The 24,732-nt window shown below is 46.0% G+C and overlaps 1 protein-coding gene across 3 annotated transcripts; it reads right to left on the reverse strand.

Annotated features, from left to right (window-relative positions):
- Positions 1 to 560: 560 nt before the first annotated feature.
- Positions 561 to 23,298, reverse strand: NDE1 (nudE neurodevelopment protein 1). Of its 3 annotated transcripts, none has more exons than XM_038763582.1 (9): positions 23,238 to 23,298; positions 14,865 to 14,992; positions 12,713 to 12,866; positions 10,055 to 10,203; positions 9,634 to 9,770; positions 8,419 to 8,598; positions 7,079 to 7,170; positions 3,576 to 3,727; positions 561 to 2,246 (listed from the first exon to the last, which is right to left on the reverse strand). In XM_038763582.1, the coding sequence occupies exons 2-9, from the start codon at positions 14,948 to 14,950 to the stop codon at positions 2,153 to 2,155; spliced, it is 1,044 nt and encodes a 347-aa protein (XP_038619510.1). In that variant the 5' UTR covers positions 14,951 to 14,992; positions 23,238 to 23,298; the 3' UTR covers positions 561 to 2,152. The 3 variants fall into 3 exon arrangements, with proteins under 3 accessions (XP_038619510.1, XP_038619511.1, XP_038619512.1); XM_038763583.1 differs by lacking the exon at positions 23,238 to 23,298 and adding an exon at positions 18,401 to 18,501; XM_038763584.1 differs by lacking the exon at positions 23,238 to 23,298 and adding an exon at positions 18,401 to 18,501 and having other exon boundaries at positions 14,865 to 15,094.
- Between the last annotated feature and the right edge of the window lie 1,434 nt (positions 23,299 to 24,732).

Genomic DNA, 24,732 nt, shown 5'->3' on the forward strand with positions numbered 1-24,732 from the left:
CAAGGTCCCTGCCCCTTGCGCGGGGTAGGGGATGGTTCACAATCTACGAGAAGCTGAACGTGGGTAGGTTTCAGCCTGGTCCAGTGGAAGATGCGCGGGCCTGGGTTTCAGAAGGACCTGGTTCTAATCCCGACGTGGCCACCTGACTGTTGTGTGACCTTGGGTAGGTCACTTCGCTTCTCTTTGCCTCAGTTACCTCATCTGTAAAATGGGGAGTAAGACTGTAAGCCCTATGTGGGACAGGGACTGTGTCCAACCTGATTAGCTTGTATCTACCCCAGTGCTTAGTGCGGTGTCTGGCACATAGTAAGCGCTTAACAAGTACCATAATTATTAGTATTGAAAACTATGAAGTGCCTAATTTTCCAAGCATATCTCCAAGCTTGGGCACCACGGAACACTTAAAAGCGCTTAGTACAGTGCTCTGCACACAGTCAGCACTCAATAAACACGACTGCATGAAAGGAGCTGATGCAGTGTCCGCGGAGGGTACGAACTCAAGGTGGCAATAAATTCCTTTAAGGATATCAGTTGGCCACAGAGCAGTTTGCACACACAAATTCCATTCAGATCCAACTTTATTCGGTATACGGACTCAGCCAGATATGGTAGATTCAAGAGAGGGGAATTAGAGACAATGGTCACTTCCGAGAATAAAAACTAAATGTCCCAGATAAAATGATATAACGTGAACCCCCTTATCAGGGCCCCCACCGTCCAATACCACGTTTTTAAAAAGGTTACCTGTGTGGAAATAACGCTTTCTTTAAAAAATAATGCGGCAGAAATTTCCTACTTAATTGCTTGGTAAAAAAAAAAGGACAAAAAAAAAGACCCTTTAAATCACACGTGACACTTGTGAAGTATGACGTCTATAATGGCGTTTAAAACAGCACTACTTAGAGACAAGCTGTAGTATTACTTTCTCGAATAAAAAATCTTTTTTAGAAAAATAAAGTACTTTCTGATACAGGTTAAGAATATTCCTTAGGTTAGAAAACATTATCAGTGGTCATTCTTTCACTTAAAAATTTCAGTAGCAAAAAGGACCATAAACCCAACTCAAAGGAAAGATTGGGCCTCTCTCCCCCTTTTCCCACTAAAAGTTCAATAACGAAAGGAAGGCTGTCGGCCAAAACTCTCAACGCATCAAGCTAAGGAGACGCTCCTGAAGTTGGTGCTCTTTCCCCCATCCAATTTGAAGACAGGGAGAGCGACGGATCGGCCGCTGTGAATGTCTGTGAAGGAATTGGTGGCTTGGGGCCTCTCTCTCTCTCTCTCTATGCCGGCTAGGATGGCTTCCAAAAAGAAGTCTTCCCTTTTCAAAGGCTGGGCCGGTTTAAAGCCGGCCCCTGTTATATAAAACCCTCCCTGAAAAACAAAAAACCAACAACCGAAAGAAAAACAGGCTGGCATACACAGTTTTCTAGCCTGACGGCACCTCACAAAGCTCAAGGCCGAAATGATCCCTCGGGGGATTCGGACAGGGGAGGCTGGGGATTCGCTTAAGCCGAACTGAAGACACTTTGGCTGACCGTAGTCGAAGGACAAATTTTACCCAGGAGCGAAAAAACGAGAAGCGTCGGGACAGGAGAGTCGCAACCTCGATAGCGGGACGGGCCGAGAGATGGACTCCGGGGGTAGGTCGCCGGGTAGCTACCTCAACCCAGGAAGAGCACCCTACTACGCTAAGCTTCTTCTTGAAGGAGCAGAGAGGAAAGTGAGCTCACCCATCCCTTCGAAGCTCTGGAGAAAAACATCACCGCTAGCGGGATCTAGCAACCGAGCAGTTAGATCAGAATGAGGCTCTTGGGGCCTCCATGACCGCCAGGATAACTTAGGCATCCAACCCGGCCTTCGTCACGGTCCGATTCTGGAGTCACTTTCACACGCAGTGAAGGCCGAAAAGCTGTCAGTGGTATCGCCCGAAGAAGCAGGTCAGCAAAGAACCCAGCACACCAAACTGAATTTGAGGGAGGAAGCTCTCTATCCCAAGCCGTCTCTGCCGGCTCCTCTCGGCTCCCAGAACGCTAGGCTACCGGGGCTGCTTGGCTTATTTTGCTCAGACTGTAAAACGCCGCTTTGTTTCAACAATTACAAATAAGGTGATGGGACTGGACGGACAGCCGGGCCTTCCGCTCCCGGGATCCTTTCAGAGCAATATCTTAACCACCCCCTGAGGCGACGGCAGCGACTGTGGGGGGCCGTTGGAAGGCATCTGTCCGAATTCCAGCCGTTTGCCCAACCTGCAGACGGAAAGGACCAGTGTGAGAGGGTGAAATGATGGACGGTGATTAATAACCCTCCCCAACGTGACAGGAACGCAGTCTGCTACGAGAGCAACCCCTTCTCCCCATTCCCGCGGGGAACAGCTTGGGGCCCGGGACAATTCTCAACCTGTAGGAGTCCATTTCCACATGTTTGGGATGGGAAAGGAAACACGTGCCGTTCTCCTGCCGGGCAGTGCTGAGTACAGTGCTTTGCACACAGTAAGTGCTCAATAAATACGATTGATGGAATGAACGAACGAATAAATGCTTGGACAGAGATTTATGAGAGTTTCATGGTTAGAAAACTATCGCCTCCTATCAATTTCTACTTATGGTACTTGTTAAGCACTTACTATGTGTCAAGCACCGAATTAAGGACGGGGACGGATTCATTCATTCATTCAATCGTATTTATTGAGCGCTTACTGTGTGCAGAGCACTGTACTAAGCGTTTGGGAAGTACAAATCGGCAATCTGTACGGATACGAGCTAACCTGGTTGGATGCAGACCCTATCCCACAAGGGGCTCCGAGTCGATCACCAATTTTTGATGAATTAACAGGCGGAGAAGTGACTTGCCCAAGGTCACACAGCAGACCAGTGGCAGAGCCGGGATTAGAACTCAAATCCTTCTGACGCCCAACCCCAGGCTCTCTCCACTCGGCCAAGCTGCTTCTCAATTCTGAAATTACAACCTAAGCATGACTTGAAAAAAAAGAAAACAAATCAAAACTTTAAGCCTCTGGTTTGTTGGGTTTTTTAAGATCTGGCCTGGATGCACCAAAACATCCTGCCCCAAGCAAGCAGCAAGTCCATTTCTGAATAAACAACTTAAATCTGGTGTTTTATTTCGTTTGAAAAGAGAAGCAGATGGCAGAGAGCGGCAATCGTTATTTCTACACTGAAGTCCAATTTCCTGAAGCTCTAAAAAAAACCCAAAATACACTTATTGGGAAAAGGTACCAGGGTCTGAAGCCTGAAGAATCAACGGCAGATTTCGGCTGGATTTGCTGCCTGGAGTGGCAGCTGCCAGCTCTGAGAAAATCCATTATAAACAGGGAATCACACTGGATTATCCGAACAAGAAATCGGATTATCCAAACAAACAAGAAATCTTGTCCCCAGCAAGTGTCAAGCCACTAGAAAAACTACCCACGTGGAGCCGGGTGGAAAAGGAAGATGCCTGTTTGCTCTTTTTCTTTTTTCCATAGCTGTCACCTTGGTTCAGCACAACTAGAGACACGGCCTGTAATACAAGCTGAACTCTCTTACAGCTACAAAGGAAATTTGTCGGATGGCACTGACCCTTTATCTCCCGAAGGCACGCTGGTACCGGCTGGCCTTTTGTCGCCGCTGTCTCTGATCTTGCTCCCTCGCCCCGAGAATGAGGCATTTATCCTGTTCGGAGACTGGTCGTACACAAAGTTTCGACAAGATGCCAGTTTAGACTCCAAGGCCTAAAGAGAAATAGATTCACTTCAGTTCAAAAAATTCGAAGAATGAACCTCATCTGCTGGCAGGTCTACAGGTGCTTGTTGGCCAAAGGGATTCAATCGGCTCTCCAATTCATTCATTCATTCAACTGCATTTACTGAGCGCTTACTGTGTGCAGAGTACTGTACTAAGCGCTTGGGAAGTCAAAGGTGGCAACATAGAGAGATGGTCCTACCCAACAAGGGGCTCACAGTCTAGAAGCGGGAGACAGACCACAAAACATGTGGACAGGTGTCAAGTCGTCAGAACATCAAATAGAATTAAAGCTAAATGCACATCATTAACAAAATAAATGGAAGTAAAATAGAGTAATAAATCTGTACAAACATAGAGACAGGTGCTGTGGGGAGGGGAAGGAGGTTGCGGAGGTGAGAATCTGTCACATAATGGAATAAGCCGAGCAGCCTTTCAAATCCTTCGGTCTCCATCTACATTTTCAACAAACTCCCAGATGACGATGATGATAATAATAATAATAATAATTGTGTTTGTTAAGCGCTTGCTATGTGCCAAACACTGTAGTTTGAGCTGGGGTAAATTCAAGATCAACAGGTCCCACGTGGGGCTCACAGTCTAAGGAAGGAGAACAGGTACCGAATCCCCTTTTTTGCCGACGCGGGAACTGAGGCACAGAGATGTTAAGTAACTTGCCCAAGGTTACAGAGCAGGTAAAGCAGCAGAGCAGGAATTAGAACCCAGGTCCTCTGACTCCCAAGCCCCCGTGGGACAAGCTGATCACCTTGTAACCTCCCCAGCGCTTCGAACAGTGCTTTGCACATAGTAAGCGCTTAATAGATGCCATCATTATTATTATTATTGTGTTCTTTCCACAGGCCACACCTGAAGCAAATGGACAGGAGTGGATTTGCCATTCTGTCACGCAGGCGCTTAACCAACATTACTATTATTGCTCTCACTCTGAGTTCAACTCTTACTGCTCTCACTCTGAGTTTACACGAAAAAGGCATTCTCTGGCACACACAGTTATGCCTCTCTGTCCGAACTCACTCCCCAAACGCTGCAGCTGTAGAGGGAATCCTGCCACATTGGACCCTGCGCCTCTGTTTTGCTCTGTAACCTACTGGACAGGCCTACGAGTCTGAGGATCTGAATTCTAATCCCAGTTCGGGCGCTTGTCCGCCGCTGTGTGACCCTGGGCAAGTCTCTTAACTTTTCTGTGCCTCAGATACCTCATCTGTAAAACCGGGATTAAGACTGTAAACCCAAGCGGGACAACCACATCACCTTGTAACCTCCCGAGCGCTTCGAACCGTGCTTTGCACATAGTAAGCACTTAATAAATGCCATCATTATTATTATTATTAACGACTGTCATTAACCTGACTGGCTGATATCTACCCCAGGGCTTAGTACAGTGCCTTGCAAATAGTACGCATTTAAATTCAAATAAATAAATTTTAAAAAAACCACCCCAAAAAATAATTTTAAAAAGTGCTCAGATCAGCATGGCCTACTGGGAGGGGTGCAGGCCTGGGCTCCAGAGGACCTGGATTCTACCTAATCCCAGCTCTGCCATGTTACCTATAATAATAATAATAATGGCATTTATTAAGCGCTTACTATGTGCAAAGCACTGTTCTAAGCTCTGGGGAGGATACAAGGTGATCAGGTTGTCCCACGGGGGGCTCACAGTCTTCATCCCCATTTTACAGATGAGGTAACTGAGGCAAAGAGAAGCTAAGTGACTTGCCCAAAGTCACGCAACTCACAGTTGGCAGTTGGCTCCTATGTGAGTCCACTGTTGGGTAGGGACCGTCTCTATATGTTGCCAACCTGTACTTCCCTAGCGCTTAGTACAGTGCTCTGCACACAGTAAGCGCTCAATAAATATGATTGAAAGAATGTGACTTTGGGCAAGTCACTTAACTTCCCGGGGCGTGTTTCCTCATCTGTAAAATGGAAAGTCAATACCTGATCTCCCTCCACCTTCCCTATAGGGCAGCAACTGTATCCGACCTGATGAACTTGTATCTACCCCAGTGCTTGGAACAGTGTTTGCACATAACAGGGATGTAACAAATACCATAATTATAAAATGATTATATCATTTGTAAGGCACACGTTGCAATTCTAGACTGTGAGCCCTTTGTTGGGTAGGGACCGTCTCTATATTTTGCCATCTTGTACTTCCCAAGGGCTCAATACATTGCTCTGCACACAGTAAGCACTCAATAAATACGATGGAAGGAATGAATGAATTGAAAAATGTTTATCAGTTCCTTGCTGTTCATGTAAATGTTGCTCGGCCTTTTTTTTTCCTTTCGCTTTTTTCTCCCTGAGACATTTCCATGCCTCCTCCTCCAAAATTTGCCGCTCTAGGCTGTGGCCTACAGGAAATCCACCACTGAACTTAAATAGGCTCACCAAGGCAAAGGTTTTGCCTCTGTGAAAATAAAGCAAAATGGCACTCGGAGAGCATCAGATTTTCTGCAACACTGCCAAGAACCCGGGACACTAAAAATGTATCCACAAGTAAAGGTTGTGAGGATGGTTATTTTTTCTTCTTCATAAATTAAAGCAGCATCACCAACCATTAATTCCAAGTTTCCAAGAAACTCTAACTGTTGGTATGAGAGAGAACAGGCTGTGCTTAAATTTCATCACCTTCAGGGCATTATAAAAAATGAGAAAGAATATCTACATTGTTCCCTGAATACAAAGGTAGCCCTCCCTGTAGTTAATTTCAAACCTGCAAGGTCAAGTCCTCTGAATTGGCCTCTGCTTCCGTTCATGAAATTAACCCCTGGATGGATAAAAAGAGGTAAAGAGGATCTGGCTCTAAAATGGTAAGCCAGTCTCCCTCATTTTCTCCACTGAGAAAATCTGTCGGTTGCATTTGAAAAATGCACTTTGGGAAAGACGTTGCATCTGGATGAAGAAACGCTTAAACCACCCAACCTCACTGGGCAAAGGGCTAGAAGGGCTTTGTGATCCAGAGCAAACTACAGGATTCAGGTTATCAAAGGGAAGTAAAGATTTGTCTCACTTGGTTCTTTCCAAAAACTGTGTGGACATCGATGAGATGGTTACATTAATGCTACGCACCGCTTTCTTTTCAAAGCTAAACTGTTCGATCCCTCCAAATGGCTTGTTTGGATTAGTGAGAAGCAGGAATAAATTTAAAATGGGCTGCAGAAAGGGCTAAATCCAAGCCTTAGCTTCACAAATTCCTTCCATCGATCTGCCCATGCAGAGATCCAATTTCTGGTACTGTTATCCGACATTTATTTAATGCCTACAGGGTGGAGGGATTTCATCAAGAACGCAGGAGAAAAGCACCTCCTTGAACTTACCCCCACCTTCCGGAGCAAGTCTCCGACAATGTTGAGTGCAGATATCCTGGCTGCCGGTGTCAGAGGAGTCCCACTGCAGGACTCATCCAAACCTTCGGATAAGAGCGAGGAAAGAACGGAGGCGAGTTCAGTTCCCAAATTATGTTTTCCCTTTTTGTTTTCATTCTGAAGAGCTCATCCAGTGGTATTTACTGAGTGCCTCCTTTTTTAAAAAATGGTATTTGTTAAGCCCATACTGTGTGTCAGGCACACAGACAGAAGCTAATCAGGTCGGACACAATCCCCGTTCCACATGGGGCTCACAGTTTTAATCCTCCATTTACAGATAAGGTAACTGAGGGCACAGAAGAGTTAAGCAACTTGCCCAAGGTCACACACAGCAGATAAATGGTGAAGCTGGGATTCGAATCCAGGTCCTTCAGGCCTGTGCTCTTTCTATCAGGCCACGCTGCTTCTCGTCCTGTGTACACAGTCAGGCCTCAGTATCTAAGCATTTGGTAGGGTCCCAGAGAGGCAGAAGCCGTGATCCACAACCTTATCACCACCACTAACAGTTGATTTGAAGCGGGCCTCTCTGCGCGAGATCCATTTCCTAAGGAGATCAGCCACGTCTTCCCATAGTATCCTTTCGCATTTAAGTCTAACAAACTCTACAAAGCCAACAAGCTGTTAATAATAGAGAAAAGGATCCGCAGATGTTTGAGAATCTTATTTGTTGCTTACTCTCGCTCTAATTCTGGGAAGTAGAGGAGTCCAGCGCTTAGAACAGTGCTTTGCACATAGTAAGCGCTTAAATACCATCATTATTATTATTATTACTACTAGCTCTGTCTCAAAAATGGGGAAACCGAGGCTTTCCTATGTAACCTAGTGGACAGGCCTAGGAGTCAGAGGATCTGAATTCTAATCCCAGTTCGGGCACTTGTCTGCTGCTGTGTGACCTTGGCCAAGTCTCTTAAATTTTCTGTGCCTCAGATAACTCATCTGTAAAACGGGGATTAAGACTGTAAACCCAAGTGGGACAACCGCATCACCTCGTAACCTCCCCAGCGCTTAGAACAGTGCTTTGCACAAAGTAAGCGCTTAATAAATGCCATCGTTATTATTATTATTATTCAGGACTGTCATTAACCTGACTGGCTGATATCTAAAGATGGGGAAACCGAGGCAGAGGGTGGCTTCTGCCTTCTGTGGAGTCACAACAGTCAGGTAGAGGCAGTGTCGGAAAACACCGCCTAGTCCACGACGTCAAAGCCGTTTCAACTGTTCCGAAACTATCATTTTCTACCCGCAGCTTCCCATCTCTCCAGCCCAGGAAGCTTGTTTCTTCGGACTCTTACCTCTCCTTAGGGACGCAGGTGTGTTTATACTGGCGCCAGGTCCCCGATTTCCCACGGGCGTCGAAGACACGGACATGGTGGCCTGCACGGCTGTGTCCGTTCTCTCTGCTCCCTGCGAGGTGTGTACGGGGGTTCGGGGCTTCTCTTGCTTCTGCTGAACTGCCAGCTCCTGTCGTAAGTCTTAAGGGTTGGGAGGTGGGGAGAGGGAGAGAGCGAGAGAACGAGAAAGACAGAGAGAAAGGAGGAGAGAAGGGTATTCATTCATTCATTCATTCATTTGATGGTATTTATTGAGCGCTTACTATGTGCAGAGCACTGTACTAAGCGCTTGGAAAGCATAATTTAGCAACAAATGGAGACAATCCCTGCCCAACAATGATTTCACAGTCTAGAAGGGGGAAACCATCCACCGTCCAACCACCATCCATCCAACCATCCATTCATCCATCCATCCATCCATCCATCCATCCATCCATCCATCCATCGATCATTCATTCATTCAATCGTATTTAGGGACCATCCATCCACCATCCATCCCTCCATCCCCCCCCCCACTCATCCATCTATTCCTTCATCCATCCATCTATCATTCATTCATTCATTCATTCGATCATATTTAGGGACCATCCACCATCCATCCCTCCATCCCCCCCTCATCCACCCATCTATTCCTTCATCCATCCATCCATCGATCTATCATTCATTCATTCAATCATATTTAGGGACCATCCACCATCCATCCCCCCACTTTTCCATCCATCTATTCCTCCATCCATCCACCATCCATTCATCCATCCATCCATCTATCATTCATTCATTCAATCATATTTAGGGACCATCCAACCACCATCCATCCCTCCATCCCCCCCACTCATCCATCCATCTATTCCTTCATCCATCCATCATTCATTCATTCATTCAATCATATTTAGGGACCATCCACCATCCCGAGTTGGTCCTTCCATATCTGAATCCCCATCCTGGGAAATGGAATGGATCGTGAAAAGCTACAAAAGGCTTTTTCTAGCACCAACGCCTAGAGTTTCTCTCATCAGACCCTCAAAATGGCACTGAGTGGCTACAACCTAGTAAGTCGGTCCCTCTTCCCATCCCTGGCGTGATCGTATGAGCAGCTAAATGATAATAATGATGGTAGTTGTTAAGCGCTCACTATGTATCAAATACTGTCTTAAGCGCCGTTCTAACTGCACCCACCTCTGGCTTCATCCTTCAATCGCTGGACAGACTCGAGGAGATTCTCCTTCTCATCCAGTTCACTCTCCAGAAAGGCATTTCTCTCAATGGCCTGATTCAACCGCTGTTCGAAATCTTCCAAAGACATGATCGTGGCCCTGAGGAGGAGAAGAGTGACCCGGAAGTTCAAGCTATAAATCCCACCGTGCCAAAGGACAAAAGGAAAGGTCTTTGGCCAAAGCGGATAAAGAATCCCTTTCTCGGAGAAAACCAAGGTTTTAGCTTTTCTCGAGAAATCGCCGCCACTCTCTCTTCTGGAGAGGCCAGAGAAAGAATGAGGACAGAAAGCACATCCATCTCACGTTGCCTGCCTATTGCCACCCAATCCAGTGTCAACCAGCCTACAGTTTGCAATACCAAAGCTTTCTCTTCTTCATCCTACCGCTTGGCTCTTTCCAAGTCATCGTTAGCTTGCTCCAACTCTCGGATGTATTTCTGCAGTTGATCTTTAATTGCCTTAGTCTGTGCCAGGTCATCTTCTAATGAGGAGATCTGCCGGTAACCTTCCGAATGCTGCGTTTCAAACTTTTCCTGATCAAAAGTAAAACCAATGCCACATGAGTGGTCCGGTATTTCTCATGTGCATATTTACCCAATCTCCCTCTTGCCTCACAAAATTAAAATCTGGATCCCAGCTATTGCCTGAATTACCTAGAGTCTCCTCACTGAGTCTATCCATTAAAGAAGGACAAGATTTTCTTACCTTACCAGACACCTCAAGGATTACCCACTCAATTAATATGGAGCCATTATTTTTGTTAATTGGAAAATACATTTCAAGGAATGGGCCTATTTGATTGGATTCTTTTCCCCCCATATCTTTCTAATGTGTGTTCTTGACAACAAAAGCATATTCCCCGCAGCCAGAAGGAAACAGAAGTATTGAATGCTCAATGTTGGGAAGATGTTCAACATAAAAAATGATTTATGGAGGTTAACCTTGGGGGTTATTTATCTGTTCAGAAAGAGGAGAAATGAACAAGATGACCTCTGAAGACTTGTATGAAACTAGCAATTCAGATTACAGATCGGTTAACTAAGAAAAATTTAAAAAGAGAGAAAAAGAATCTTGCCTCAGATTTTTCTAAATATCAGTGGTAGAATATCATTAATTTTTTGCCGGAGTCTAACTAAAATGGACTGAAGCACGGGCTCGGGAGTCAGAGGTCATGGGTTCAAATCCCGGCTCCGCCAGTTGTCAGCTGTGTGACTTTGGGAAAGTCACTTCACTTCTCTGTGTCTCAGTTACCTCATCTGTAGAATGAAGATTAAGACTGTGAGCCCCCCGTGGGACAACCTGATCACCTTGTATCCCCCCAGAGCTTAGAACAGTGCTTTACACATAGTAAGCACTTAACAAATGTCTTATTATTATTATTATTATTATTATTATTGTTATTATTATTCAGACCAGGGGCTTTCATTTGGGAAAATGAAGGTCTAATTTAAAACTAAAAAAGTACCACTCCTTTTCTTTACTGGTTGTGTAAACAAAGCCATTTGTAGAATTAAATACGAGGCAGTCAGTGGAAGTGCAGTAAATGATGTAACAGAGTCCTGGAGCATGGAAAAAAAATCCAAGAAACTTGCATATTAATTACAGGGAGGGAGCAGCAAATACATTCTCTATTCTTTCAGCTTTTGTTCCCTTCAGAGCTCTGGTTCTTGGCCCTGAGACCCTGCTATCAACGTCAGATAAAAAGCTACCAAACAAGGAAGCAGAGGAGATGTCACTTCCCAGTAACACTCCTATGTTCATACCAGACGCCCTAGGCAAGGCTTTGCTAGTATTACATCATTTATTTACAGATTCTCTATAAACTCGCAATCAAATACCTAGGGAGGTGGATGAGCCACGCACAGCGGGTGGTTTTGAAAATTGACCTAAATTTAGACCCAGGTCCTGAAAGCAAAGCTATCCGACTTCTTTACACACTCGAGATTTCAAATCTCCTCTCGGACAGTCGGGCGAGAAAAACCATCGCTGGGATGTTCCGCTTTTGTTTTCTGTTAATTATAATAAACCGTCAGCTGATGCAGTCTCAATGGATTCTCTGTCTCTTCCCACACAGGCTTTTATAGTCGGATCAGAATGAATGAGTCAATTGTCAACAAGCCGTTCTCTGAGGAGCGTACTGGAACGAAGCGTGTTAAAATGAAATCTTTTTTATCCTGGATACTTACTTTTTAATACATGTTTGGGTATTTTTGTGAGAGGGTTTTTTCAGCTGTAATTTGCTCCGCTACTGTATCTCCCTATCCCTTTCCTAATTAGGAGCTTCTGGGATGTTTTGAAGAACTAATCTTCCACCATTAGTGATACTGCTTGCACTTCCAAAATGTGCTAAGTGCTGATCCATTAGACTGAAAACTCGCTGAGGGGAGAGACTGAGCCTTCTCCTATTGCATGTTTCCCAAAGCACTTTAGACAGGGTGCTGAATATAACAGGCAATTAATAAATATGTGGGGACGGGGGGAGAAGAGGAGGAGGAGGAAGAAGGGGAAGAGGAAGGTGCAGGAGTTTATGATCTAAGGATAACCGTCATCTTAACGGGATTTCATAGTTTCAAATTTCTATTTACCTGTAGCCTTGGAGAAGAAATGGAGGCAATTCTGCTTCCCTTTGAAGGCCCAGGGGGAAAATTAAGTCTATGACTAATTGATCAAGGTTGCTTCCCCTCCCGGCCCAAGGACTTTCCAGGCACTAAAGCACTCCTATGTACATATCCATAATTTATTTATATTAATGTCTGTCTTCCCTCCTAGACTGTAAGCTCACTGTGGGCAGGGAAAGTGTCTACCAACTCTGTTACGTTAGTACAGTGCTCTGCACACAGTAAGTGCTCAATAAATATGGCTGATTCACTGATCGATCCTAGAGGATTGCCTGTGATGCTGTTTTAACTAGACACAGGTAGCTTTGACCTACCAAAAATTAGGAAATCATAAAAAAATTTCCTTACCACATCTTGCCCTATCACCTGAAAGATAGAACCCCACGAACACGCATGATTCAATTTTCTGTCAAGTCTCCTTTACCTTAATTGTTTCAAGTTCCATGCGGAGGCGATTATTTTCTGACAAAAGATCCCGGTTCCTGGTTTCCATTTGTTGCAACTGCGCTTCTAGTTCCGCTTCATATTCTCTGCTTCCTTCTTGAAATTCACGCAGTTCCTCCTCTGAATTCTCTGCCCTAAAACGGATTACCCGATCCCCAAATTACTTCCTGGTGTTCAAGAACAATTGCGGTTAACTTAATAAACACCCTCTAAAATGCCACTTCTTGAATCTCCCCCTTTTCCCCCAATTCCCGCTTCATTTCCCCAACTCCTGGGAAGCAGCAAGGCTCAGTGGAAAGAGCACGAGTAAGTAGAGGACTTAGGTACTGATTCTGGTTCTGCCAGTTGTCTTTGGGCAGCTCATTTAACTTCTCTGTGCCTCAATTTCCTCAGCTGTGCAATGGAGATTCAATACTTCTTCTCCCTCCTACTTAAACTCGGAGTACCATGTGGGACCGGGATTGTGTCCAACCTGATTAACTAGATCTATCCCAGAGCTTAGAATCGTGCTTGACACACAGTAAGCACTTAACAAATACCACAATAAATACAAAATAACTTACAGGGGTAGCACCAAATCCTATTCTACTTTAATTGGGTAGGGACCGTCTCTATAGGTTGCCAACTTGTCCTTCCCAAGTGCTTAGTACAGTGCTCTGCACACAGTAAGCACTCAATATGATTGAATGAAGGAAATCCATATTTACAGAAAATAAAAAACCACTGGAATGATACCATGCTTTTGAGGTTATAAGAAAAATAAAAAAGGGCAACTCAAGACCATAAGCTATCTTGTCTGGACACTGATGTGCTGTCACCCTGAAAACAAGATATGATTAAAGAAACCCACCATGCTGAGCCTGGGGAGAGAGCCCTTTTGTTGATTCTCGCGATTACAGGATACATGTAGACTGCAAGCTCCTTGTGAGTAGGGAACATGTCTACCAATTCTGTTATATACACTTAGCCACCCTATCGCTAACTTTCTCACTGTACCCCAATCTCATCTATCTCACCGCCCATGTCCTGCCTCTGGCATGGAACACCCTCCCTCTTCAAATCCGATGGACAATGACTCTCCCCGCTCCCTTCAAAGCCTTATTGAAGGCCCATCTCCTCCAAGACGCCTTCCCTGACTAAGCCCTCCTTTCTGCTTCTCAATCAATCAATCAATCACATTTATTGAGCGCTTACTGTGTGCAGAGCACTGTACTAAGCACTTGGGAAGTACAAGTTGGCAACATATAGAGACAGTCCCTACCCAACAGTGGGCTCACAGTCTTCTCCCACTCCCTTCTGTTTTGCCCTGACTTTGCTCATCCACCCGGGCCCATCCCCAAAGTGCTTAAGTATCTATCTGTCATTTATTTATTTATTTATATTAATGTCTGTTTCCCCACTCTCGACTGTAAGCTCTCTGTGGGCAGGGAATGCGTCTGTTTATTGCCATCCTGCAAAGTGGCCACAGGTGAAACAGTAGTTTAAAGACCCAGTGGAGTCCAGCAGAGTGCCATGGGTCCCCCCTCCTTCCTCTCTCCCTCCCCCCTGCCCTACCTCCTTCCCCTCCCCACGGCACCTGTATATATGTTTGTACAGATTTATTACTCTATTTATTTTACTTGTACATATATACTATTCTGTTTATTTTATTTTGTTAATATGTGTTGTTTTGTTGTCTGTCTCCCCCTTCTAGACTGTGAGCCTGCTACTGGGTAGGGACCGTCTCTATAAGTTACCAACTTGTACTTCCCAAGAGTTTAGTACAGTGCTCTGCACACAGTAAGCACTCAATAAATACGATTGAATGAATGAATGAATACTGTACTCTCCCAAGTGCTTAGTACAGTACGCTGCACACAGTAAGCGCTCAATAAATGAATGAATGCTTTCCCAAGCACTTAGTACAGGGTTCTGCACATAGTAAGTACTCAATAAAAAACACTGATTGATGAAATCTAATGTGAGCTCACTGTTGGGTAGGGACCATCCCTATATGTTGCCAACTTGTACTTCCCAAGCGCTTAGTACAGTGCTCTGCACACAGTAAGCGCTCAATAAATACGATTGAATGAAAATCCACAGGGGGAAAAGTGGTGGGGTGGAGGAGAATGGTTGGCATTTGCTGAACTCACCGTTGCTTATATTTCATAGCCAGGTCTTTCCAATCACTAGCTTCTTCCTCCACACGGCTGAAACTATTTCTTCCCGAGTCTTCCATGATGAAACTGTGGAGTGAGCTCAGGCGCTCATTTCATGGTGTCTGAAGGAAGGGGCACAAAAAGGCGTACACATCTGACATCCAAAAAACTCAACCTTCAGTCATGAGGTTCCCTGATCTCACATCATTCCCGTTCTTCTTATCCTTCAAAGTGAAATCATGCCAAAGGATCGATATTAAAGAACAAAAAGCAAAACATACCCTGACACAACCAGCCCCACAACAGAAGTTCTGACTAGGGAGAGGGAAAAAACAGACATTTGTGTGACGAAGCATTAGAGAAGAAGTGCGGCCTAGTAGATAGAGCCGTGGCCCGGGAGTTAGAAGGACCTGTGGGACTCTTCGCTTCTCTGGGCCTCAGTTACGTCACCTGTATAATGGGGATCATTCATAATGACAATAATAGTAATAATAATGGTATTTGTTAAGCACTTACTATGCGTCAAGCACCATTCTTGTGCTGGAGTGGATACAAGTTAATCAGGTTGTCCCATGTGGGGCTCACAGTCTTCATCCCCATTTTAGAGAGGAGTACACTGAGGCCCAGAGAAGTTAAGTGTTTTGCCCAAGGTCACACAGCAGACAAGGTGCGGAGCCGGGATCGCCTTCAAGAGGTTAAAGCAATGCTGTGGATGCTCTGTCTCTGGTAGAGCAGGTGACTCCATCTCTCTTCTCTCTTCTGTTTCATCTCTCTCTCCCCCCCTTTGTCTCTCTCCATCTCTCTGCTCACTATCTTTCATCTCTCTCTGTCTCTCTCCATCTCTCTTCTCTCTGTTTCATCTCTCTCCATCTCTCTGCTTGCCATCACCCATCTCTTCTCTCACCTCTCTCTCACCTCTTCATCTCTTCCGCCTCCATCTTTCCTCTCTGTCTCTCTTCTCTCTTCTGTTTCATCTCTCTCTTCCCTCTTTGTCTCTCTCCATCTCTCTGCTCTCTATCTCTCATCTTTCACCTCTCTCATTCATTCATTCAATCGTATTTATTGAGCGCTTACTGTGTGCAGAGCACTGTATTAAGCGCTTGGGAAATCCAAGTTGGCAACATATAGAGATGGTCCCTACCCAACAGCGGGCTCACAGTCTAGAAGGGGGAGACGGACAGCAAAACAAAACATATTAACAAAATAAAATAGAATAAATATGTACAAATAAAATAGAGTAATAAATCCGTACAAACATATAAACATATATACAGGTGCTGTGGGGAGGGGAAGGAGGTAAGGTGGGAAGGAGGGGGAGAGGAAGGAAAGTCACACAGACTCTCTCACCTCTTTATCCCAGACTGAGCCGCCTCCTTCCTCTCCCCCTCCTCCCCGCACCTCTATATACGTATATATGTTTGTACATATTTATTACTCTATTTTACTTGTACATATTTATTCTATTTATTTTATTTTGTGAATATGTTTTGTTTTGTTGTCTGTCTCCCCCTTCTAGACTGTGAGCCCGCTGTTGGGTAGGGACCGTCTCTAGATGTTGCCAACTTGGACTCCCCAAGCGCTTAGTACATTGCCTTGCACACAGTAAACGCTCAATAAATACGATTGAACGAATGAAGGAAATCAGCACGATTTCTCAAGACTTAAATCGAGAAGACAAATGTTGGAGGGAAGGAATTGACTACAGACTAAATGCCTCTACCTTAAAAGCAAGTTTTCAGGAGAATTCAACCATCACTTCAGGGGCAGAGCTAAGCAAGAGCTTCACTTTGCTACCACACAACTATGGCATTAGTTTGGTTTTCTAGCACCCCTTAAAAACATTTCAAAGCTTTTGCCCTGGGAATCGAACATCCTGAGGGCTGGATGTCTCGCCTTCCCCCGTTTGTATTTTCTTGGGTGCCCAAAACAACATTTATCATTGTCCAAATAAAAACCGTACACAGGCCTGCGAGTCAGAAGGACCTAGGTTCTAATCCTAGCTCCGCCAATTGTCAGCTGTTGGACCGTGGGTACGTCACTTCACTTCTCCGAGCCTCAGTTACCTCATCCGTAGAATGGGGATGAAGACTGTGAGCCCCCTGTGGGACATGGACTGTGTCCGACCTGATTAGTACGTATCTACCCTAGCGCTTAGTACAGTGCCTGCCAATTTGCCAATTCCTCTCTACTGGAAACAACAGATAAAAGCAGCTTGGCCTAGTGGATAGAGCATGGGCCTGAGAGTTGGAAGGTCCTGGGTTCTAATCCCGGCTCTGCCACTTGTCTGCGATGTGACTTTGGGCAAGTCACTTCACTTCTGTGTCTCAGTTACCTCATTTGTAAAACGGAGGTTAAGACGGTGAGCCCCATGAGGGACATGGATTGTGTCCAATTTGATTACCTTATAGCTACCCCAGGGTTTAGAACAGTGCCTGCCTCATAGTAAGCGCTTAACAAATACCATTAAAAAGAGAGAAAGAGAGAGAGAGAGAGAGAGAGAGAGAGAGAGAGAGCCCCACCCCTGCACCTACAACCTGAAATGGGATATGTAATAATAATAATGATGGCATTTATTAAGCGCTTACTATGTGCAAACCCCTGTTCTAAGCGCTGGGGAGGTTACAAAGTGATCAGGTTGTCCCATGGGGGGCTCACAGTCTTAATCCCCATTTTACAGATGAGGTAGCTGAGGCCCAGAGAAGTGAAGTGACTTGCCCAAAGTCACACAGCTGATAATTGGTGGAGCCGGGACTTGAACCCATGACCTCTGACTCCAAAGCCCGGGCTCTTCCCACTAAGCCACGCTCTTTCTCGCTTCTTCTAGCTGCTCCTCGTATATATGAAAAATATATGGCGTAGAGGATAGAGCAGAGGCCTGGGAATCTAATCCCGGCTCTGCCGCATCTCTGCTGTGTGACCTTGGGCAAGTCACTTCACTTCTCAGGGCCTCAGTTGCCTCATCTGTAAAATGGGGATTGAGAGCGTGAGCCCCAGGCGAGACAGGGACTATGTCCAACCCAATTTGCTTGTATCCACCCCAGCACAGAGTAAGCGCTTAACAAGTACCACAATTATTATTACTGCTACCATCCCACTGCTTCTGGGGGCAAACAGGGACCAGCATTAAGAAAAAGCAACTAAGCTTGTCACCTTGACACTCACACCTGCCTCTTTCCCATATTTTATTCAGGCAGAAGCCAGCATTTGCCAAAGTCAAATGTTCTCGGCAAGGTTGCTTTCCTGGCTTTAATCCTATTCCTCAGGTACACGCCTGCCAGGGCCACGATTAGCGAGAAATGCATGTCCCAGCTTCTTCCCTCTATCGCCGCTTCGAAAAGAGACGTAATCCGTACGCAAAATTGATGGGTTTGGATGCATTAGAAATATCTGCCCCAACATGCAAGCTTAGGAGGGGTAAAACTGGAACCAATCGCACACGAACAGGAGACAAGTACATCCCTTATAAAATTCTGTCGTTTCACTTTCAGAAGGCCAATTAGAACAAAAAAATTTACCCTAGAAATACTCACTTGGGGTGTTCTTCTGATTTCAATTCACAGAAAAAGCAGAACACTCTTGTTGAGGTTTTTGCTCAAGCAATCCGCCAGCACAGCTAGTCTCAGGCATTACAAAAACCCACGAAGCCAACAGGAACTGATGTTACACACTCCTCCCTCTCCTCCTCCTCCCCTCCTGACCAGCAGAGAAAACAGAATCGCCCAAAAAGAAGTTGCCAAAGAGCATCAGCACATTCTCCTGCAGCTTTGCGATTATGATGCAAGCCTCACATCCTGGAAAAATGATATCACCGGAGCAAACGTGCTCAGAGCGGGCGAGACCGGCTTCTGGAGGAAAGCTAACTCGAATGTGTGTGTACTTCCAAAGCTTTAAGCAGATGAACATCTGCACAAGCTTTCTGTTCGCATGACTTTTAGAGTCCTACGAAATAGTCTTGCGAGCGATGGGAGGGCAACACCCCTCGCTCAGGATAGCGACAAACCAAGCCAAGTGAAAACATAATAATATACCCGGAAGAATGATGTGCTGTGGTTTCCCAAACGGGTCATTTGACTGGGCCCGGCGGGGCATGAAAGCCGTTCTCCCCCCCCCTCTTTTTCTAAAATGGCATTTATTAAGCCCTTACTGTGTGCCAGGCACTGTTCTAAGAGCTGCGGTAGATTCAAGTTAATCGGGTTGGACACAGTCCATGTTCCACATGGGCTCCCAGCTGTAATCCCCATTTGACCGATGAGGTAACTGAGGCACAGAGAAGTGAAGTCACTTGCCCAAGGTCACACAGCAGACAAGTGGCAGAGCCAGGATTAGAACTCAGGTTTCCTGACTTCCAGATCTGTGGTCTTTTCACTAGGCCATGCTGCTTCCCGGTCTCTCTCTCCCCCCTGCCATATGTCTCCATACTCTGTCTCTTCTCTCTCTCCTTTCAGTGTTTGTCGCTGTCTCTCCCCTCTGTCTCTTTCCATCCCCTCTCTCACTGTCTCTCTGTCTCTCCCTCTGTGTCTGTCCTCTCTCTCATTCTCTCTCTCTGTCTCTCCTCTCTCTGACTCTCTGTCTCTCCTCTCTCTGATTCTCCTCTCCATCTCTCTCACTGTCTTGTCTCCCCTCTCTCTGACTCTCCTCTCCATCTCTCCCGCTGTCTGTCTCTCCTCCCTGACTCTCCTCTCCATCTCTCCCGCTGTCTGTCTCTCCTCTCCATCTCTCTCGCTGTCTGTCTCTCCCACTATCTGTCTCTCCTCTCTCTGTCTGACTCTCCTCTCCATCTCTCCCGCTGTTTGTCTCTCCTCTCTCTGACTCTCCTCTCCATCTCTCCCGCTGTCTGTCTCCCCTCTCTCTGTCTCTCCTCTCCTCTCCCTCTCTGACTCTCCTCTATGACTCTCCTCTCCATCTCTCCCGCTGTCTCTCCTTTCTCTGACTCTCCTCTCCATATCTCCCGCTGTCTGTCTCCCCTCTCTGTCTCTCCTCTCCATCTCTCTCACTGTTTCTCCTCTCTCTCTGACTCTCCTCTCCGACTCTCCCGCTGTCTGTCTCTCCTCTCTCTGTCTGACTCTCCTCTCTCTGACTCTCCTCTCCATCTCTCCCGCTGTCTGTCTCCCCTCTCTGACTCTCCTCTCCATCTCTCCCGCTGTCTGTCTCCCCTCTCTGTCTCTCTTCTCCATCTCTCTCACTGTGTCTCTCCTCTCTCTGTCTGACTCTCCTGACTCTCCTCTCCATCTCTCCTGCTCTCTGTCTCTCCTCTCTCTGTCTGACTCTCCTCTCTCTGCCTCTCCTCTCCATCTCTCCCGCTGTCTGTCTCTCCTCTCTCTGTCTCTCCTTTCCACCTCTCTCCCTGTCTGACTCTCCTCTCTCTGTCTCTCCTCTCCATCTCTCTCGCTGTCTGTCTCTCCTCTCTGTCTGACTCTCCTCTCTCTGACTCTCCTCTCCATCTCTCCCGCTGATGGTCTCTCCTCTCTCTGTCTGACTGTCCTCTCTGACTCTCCTCTCCGTCTCTCCCGCTGTCTGTCTCACCTCTCTCTGTCTCTTCTCTCCATCTCTCTCGCTGTCTGTCTCTCCTGTCTCTGACTCTCCTCTCCATCTCTCCCACTGTCTGTCTCTCCCCTCTGTCTCTCCTCTCCATCTCTCTCGCTGTCTGTCTCTCCTCTCTGTCTGACTCTCCTCTCTATCTCTCCCGCTGTCTGTCTCTCCTCTCCATCTCTCTCGCTGTCTGTCTCTCCTCTCCATCTCTCTCGCTGTCTGTCTCTCCTCTCTCTGACTCTCCTCTCCATCTCTCCCGCTGTCTGTCTCTCCTCTCCATCTCTCTCGCTGTCTGTCTCTCCTCTCTCTGACTCTCCTCTCCATCTCTCCCGCTGTCTGTCTCTCCTCTCTCTGTCTGACTCTCCTCTCCATCTCTCTCGCTGTCTGTCTCTCCTCTCCCTGTTTCTTTCTCTCCTCTCTCTCTGTCTCTCCTTTCTCTCTGTCTCCTCTCTCTCCCTTGTTCCCCTCTCTGTCTACCTCTCCTCTCCATCTGTCTCCTCTGTCAGTCTCTCTCTGTCTCTTTCCCCTCTCTGTCTGTCTCTCTTCTGTCTCTCCTCTCTCTCTCCCAGCAAGACTCTTAAGTACATTTCATCTAAGCCTGAAACTAACTTCAGAGCCCAAGGGGAGGAGAAACCTTGGACTGAAAAACTGCCAGATGTCAAAGATAGCTCTTTAGCAAATGGGAAAAACAAACAGACCGGGAAGCCCCGTCAATCACCCAAAACCCTCCCCATTACTGCAATGTGGCATCCCAATGCACTCTACAGAAAGGAACACATAACAAACTCCAAATCAGCAGCCCCTGCAAAGGCCAACTTGTTTAAAAGAAGATGAAAAAGGTCATCGTCCCCAAGCTAAAAAGAACCAGCCTCCTCAGGCAAACTGTGAAGAAGAGATCTAAGGCACCTTAAATTCTACTGACACTCTGAAATGGCACCGAGAAAAAACCCACAGTTTTGAGGTACAGTTTTTTCCTCTCCTCCTTCCCCTCCCCACAGCACCAGTATATACATTTGTACAGACTTATTACTCTATTTTACTTGTACATATTTACTATTCTATTTATTTTGTTAATGATGTGCACCTAGCTTTATTTCTATGTGTTCTGATGACTTGACGCCTGTCCATTTGTTTTGTTTTGTCTTCTGTCTCCCCCTTCTAGACTGTGAGCCCGTTGTTGGGTAGGGACCGTCTCTATATGTTGCCAACTTGGACTTCCCAAGCGCTCAGTACAGTGCTCTGCACACAGTAAGCGCTCTGCACACAGTAAGCGCTCAATAAATACGATTGAATGAAATGAATGAATATCGCATCCCTTGTAAAATGGAGATAAAAACTGTGAGCCCCCGTGGGACAACCTGATCACCTTGTAACCTCCCCAGCGCTTAGAACAGTGCTTTGCACATAGTAAGCGCTTAACAAACACCAACATTATTATTATTATTATTCCTCACATCAAGGAGGATGGGTCTTGCAGAAGACGGGATTCCCCTCCACCTCAGAAGCAGCATAACGGAGTGGATAGAGCACAGGCCTGGGTCCTGGGTTCTAGTCCTGCCTCCGCCACGTGTCTGCTGTGTGACCTTGGGCAAGTCACTTCTCTGCCTCGGGTACCTCACCTATAAATGGGGGCTGGCCTGTGAACCCTGTGTGAGAGACGGACTGTGTCCAACCTGAGTAGCTTGTATCTACCCTTCTAGACTGTGAGCCCATTGTTGGGTAGGGACCATCTCTATATGTTGCCAACTTGTACTTCCCAAGCGCTTAGTCCAGTGCTCTGCACATAGTAAGCGCTCAATAAATACGATTGAATGAATGAATCCCCATCCCCCCCGGCTTACCTCCTCCCCCCACAGTACCTGTATATATATGTATATATGTTTGTACATATTTATTACTCTATTTTATTTGTACATATTTATTCAATTTATTTTATTTTGTTAATATGTTTTGTTTTGTTGTCTGTCTCCCCTTTCTAGACTGTAAGCCCGCTGTTGGGTAGGGACCATCTCTCTATGTTGCCAACTTGGACTTCCCAAGCGCTTAGTACAGTGCTCAGCACCCAGTAACCACTCACTAAATACGATTGAAGGAATGAATGTTGTCTGCCTCCCCCTTCTAGACTGTGAGCCCGCTGTTGGGTAGGGACCGTCTATGTTGCCAACTTGGGCTTCCCAAGCGCTTAGTACAGTGCTCTGCACACAGTAGGCGCTCAATAAATACGATTGAATGAATGATGTCCACATGTTTTGTTGTCTGTCTCCCCCTTCTAGACTGTGAGCCCACTGTTGGGTAGGGCCCGTCTCTCTATGTTGCCAACTTGGACTTCCCAAGCGCTTAGTACAGTGCTCAGCACCCAGGAAGTGCTCAATAAATACGATTGAAGGAATGAACGTCGTCTGCCTCCCCCTTCTAGACTGTGAGCCCGCTGTTGGGTAGGGACCGTCTATGTTGCCAACTTGGGCTTCCCAAGCGCTTAGTACAGTGCTCTGCACACAGTAGGCGCTCAATAAATACGACTGAATGAATGAATGACCGTCCACATGTTTTGTTTTGTTGCCTGTCTCCCGCTTCTGGACTGTGAGCCCGCTGTTGGGTAGGGACCGTCTCTAGATGTTGCCAACTTGGACTTCCCAAGCGCTTAGTACAGTGCTCTGCACACAGTAAGTGCTCAATAAATAGGATTGAATGAATGAATGAATAAATGAATGAATGAATGAAAAGGGGAAACTGAGGAAGGGAGGGCCAGGGAGGAAACGTGGCCTTGGGGAAGAGGTGGGGGGGAAGCCAGAGGGGCAGGGGGGAGAGTGGGGGTCACCTGCTCCGGTCCGCACTTACCGGGATTCCGGGCTCCGGGCTGCCGGTCCAGCTTCCAGCTCAGCTCCGCTCCGCTCCGATCCGCTCCGGGTCCTGGGCCGGGCCCCGGCTGCGCGCGCACGCCGGAGGCCACGCCCCCTTCGCCGTCCGCGCCCCCCCATTGGCCGCAGCCCCGCGGGACGTCTCCCGGCTCCACCAATCGGAGCCTCGGGGCGCCTTTTGGAAACTTTTTTTTTCTTTCCCCTCTAGAGGGCCGCAGCGCGCGCGAGACCGTCCGCGCCGGGCCGCGCCGCGCCGGATCCCTCCGCCGAGCAGCCGGCGCTCGCTCCGGCCGCCCGTCAATCAACCGGTCACTCATTCATTCATTCATTCAGGCCTGTGGATTGAGCGCCTCCTGTGCGCACAGCACTGTACTAAGCGCTCCCAGACTGAGCCCCCTCCTTCCTCTCCCCTTCCCCACACCACCTGTATATATGTATATATGTATTTATTACTCTATTTATTTTATCTGTACATATTCTATTTATTTTATTTTGTTTTATCTGTACATATTTATTCTATTTATTTTATTAATACGTTTTGTTTTTGTTGTCTGTCTCCCTCTTCTAGACTGTGAGCCCACTCTAATTTATACATATTTATTCTATTTATTCTATTTTAATACGTTTTGTTTTGTTGTCTGTCTCCCCCTTCTAGACTGTGAGCCCACTCTAATTTGTACATATTTATTCTATTTTAATACGTTTTGTTTTGTTGTCTGTCTCCCCCTTCTAGACTGTGAGCCCACTCTAATTTGTACATATTTATTCTATTTTAATACGTTTTGTTTTGTTGTCTGTCTCCCCCTTCTAGGCTGTGAGCCCACTCTAATTTGTACATATTTATTCTATTTTAATACGTTTTGTTTTGTTGTCTGTCTCCCCCTTCTAGACTGTGAGCCCACTCTAATTTGTACATATTTATTCTATTTATTTTATTTTAATACGTTTTGTTTTGTTGTCTGTCTCCCCCTTCTAGACTGTGAGCCCACTCTAATTTGTACATATTTATTCTATTTATTTTATTTTAATACGTTTTGTTTTGTTGTCTGTCTCCCCCTTCTAGACTGTGAGACCACTCTATTTAACTTGTACATATTTATCCTATTTATTTTATTTTAATACGTTTTGTTTTGTTGTCTGCCTCCCCCTTCTAGACTGTGAGACCACTCTATTTAACTTGTACATATTTATTCTATTTTAATACGTTTTGTTTTGTTGTGTCTCCCCCTTCTAGATTGTGAGCCCACTCTACTTGTACATATTTATCCGATTTATTTTATTTTGTTAATACATTTTATTCTGTTGTCTGTCTCCCCCTTCTAGACTGTGAGCCCACTCTATTTAATTTGTACATATTTATTCTATTTATTTTATTTTGTTAATATGTTTTGTTTTGTTGCCTGTCTCCCCCTTCTAGACTGTGAGCCCACTCTATATTATTTGTACATATTTATTCTATTTATTTCATTTTGTTA

This window comes from Tachyglossus aculeatus, chromosome 21 (genome assembly GCF_015852505.1).
Source record: "Tachyglossus aculeatus isolate mTacAcu1 chromosome 21, mTacAcu1.pri, whole genome shotgun sequence".
NCBI lineage: Eukaryota > Metazoa > Chordata > Mammalia > Monotremata > Tachyglossidae > Tachyglossus > Tachyglossus aculeatus.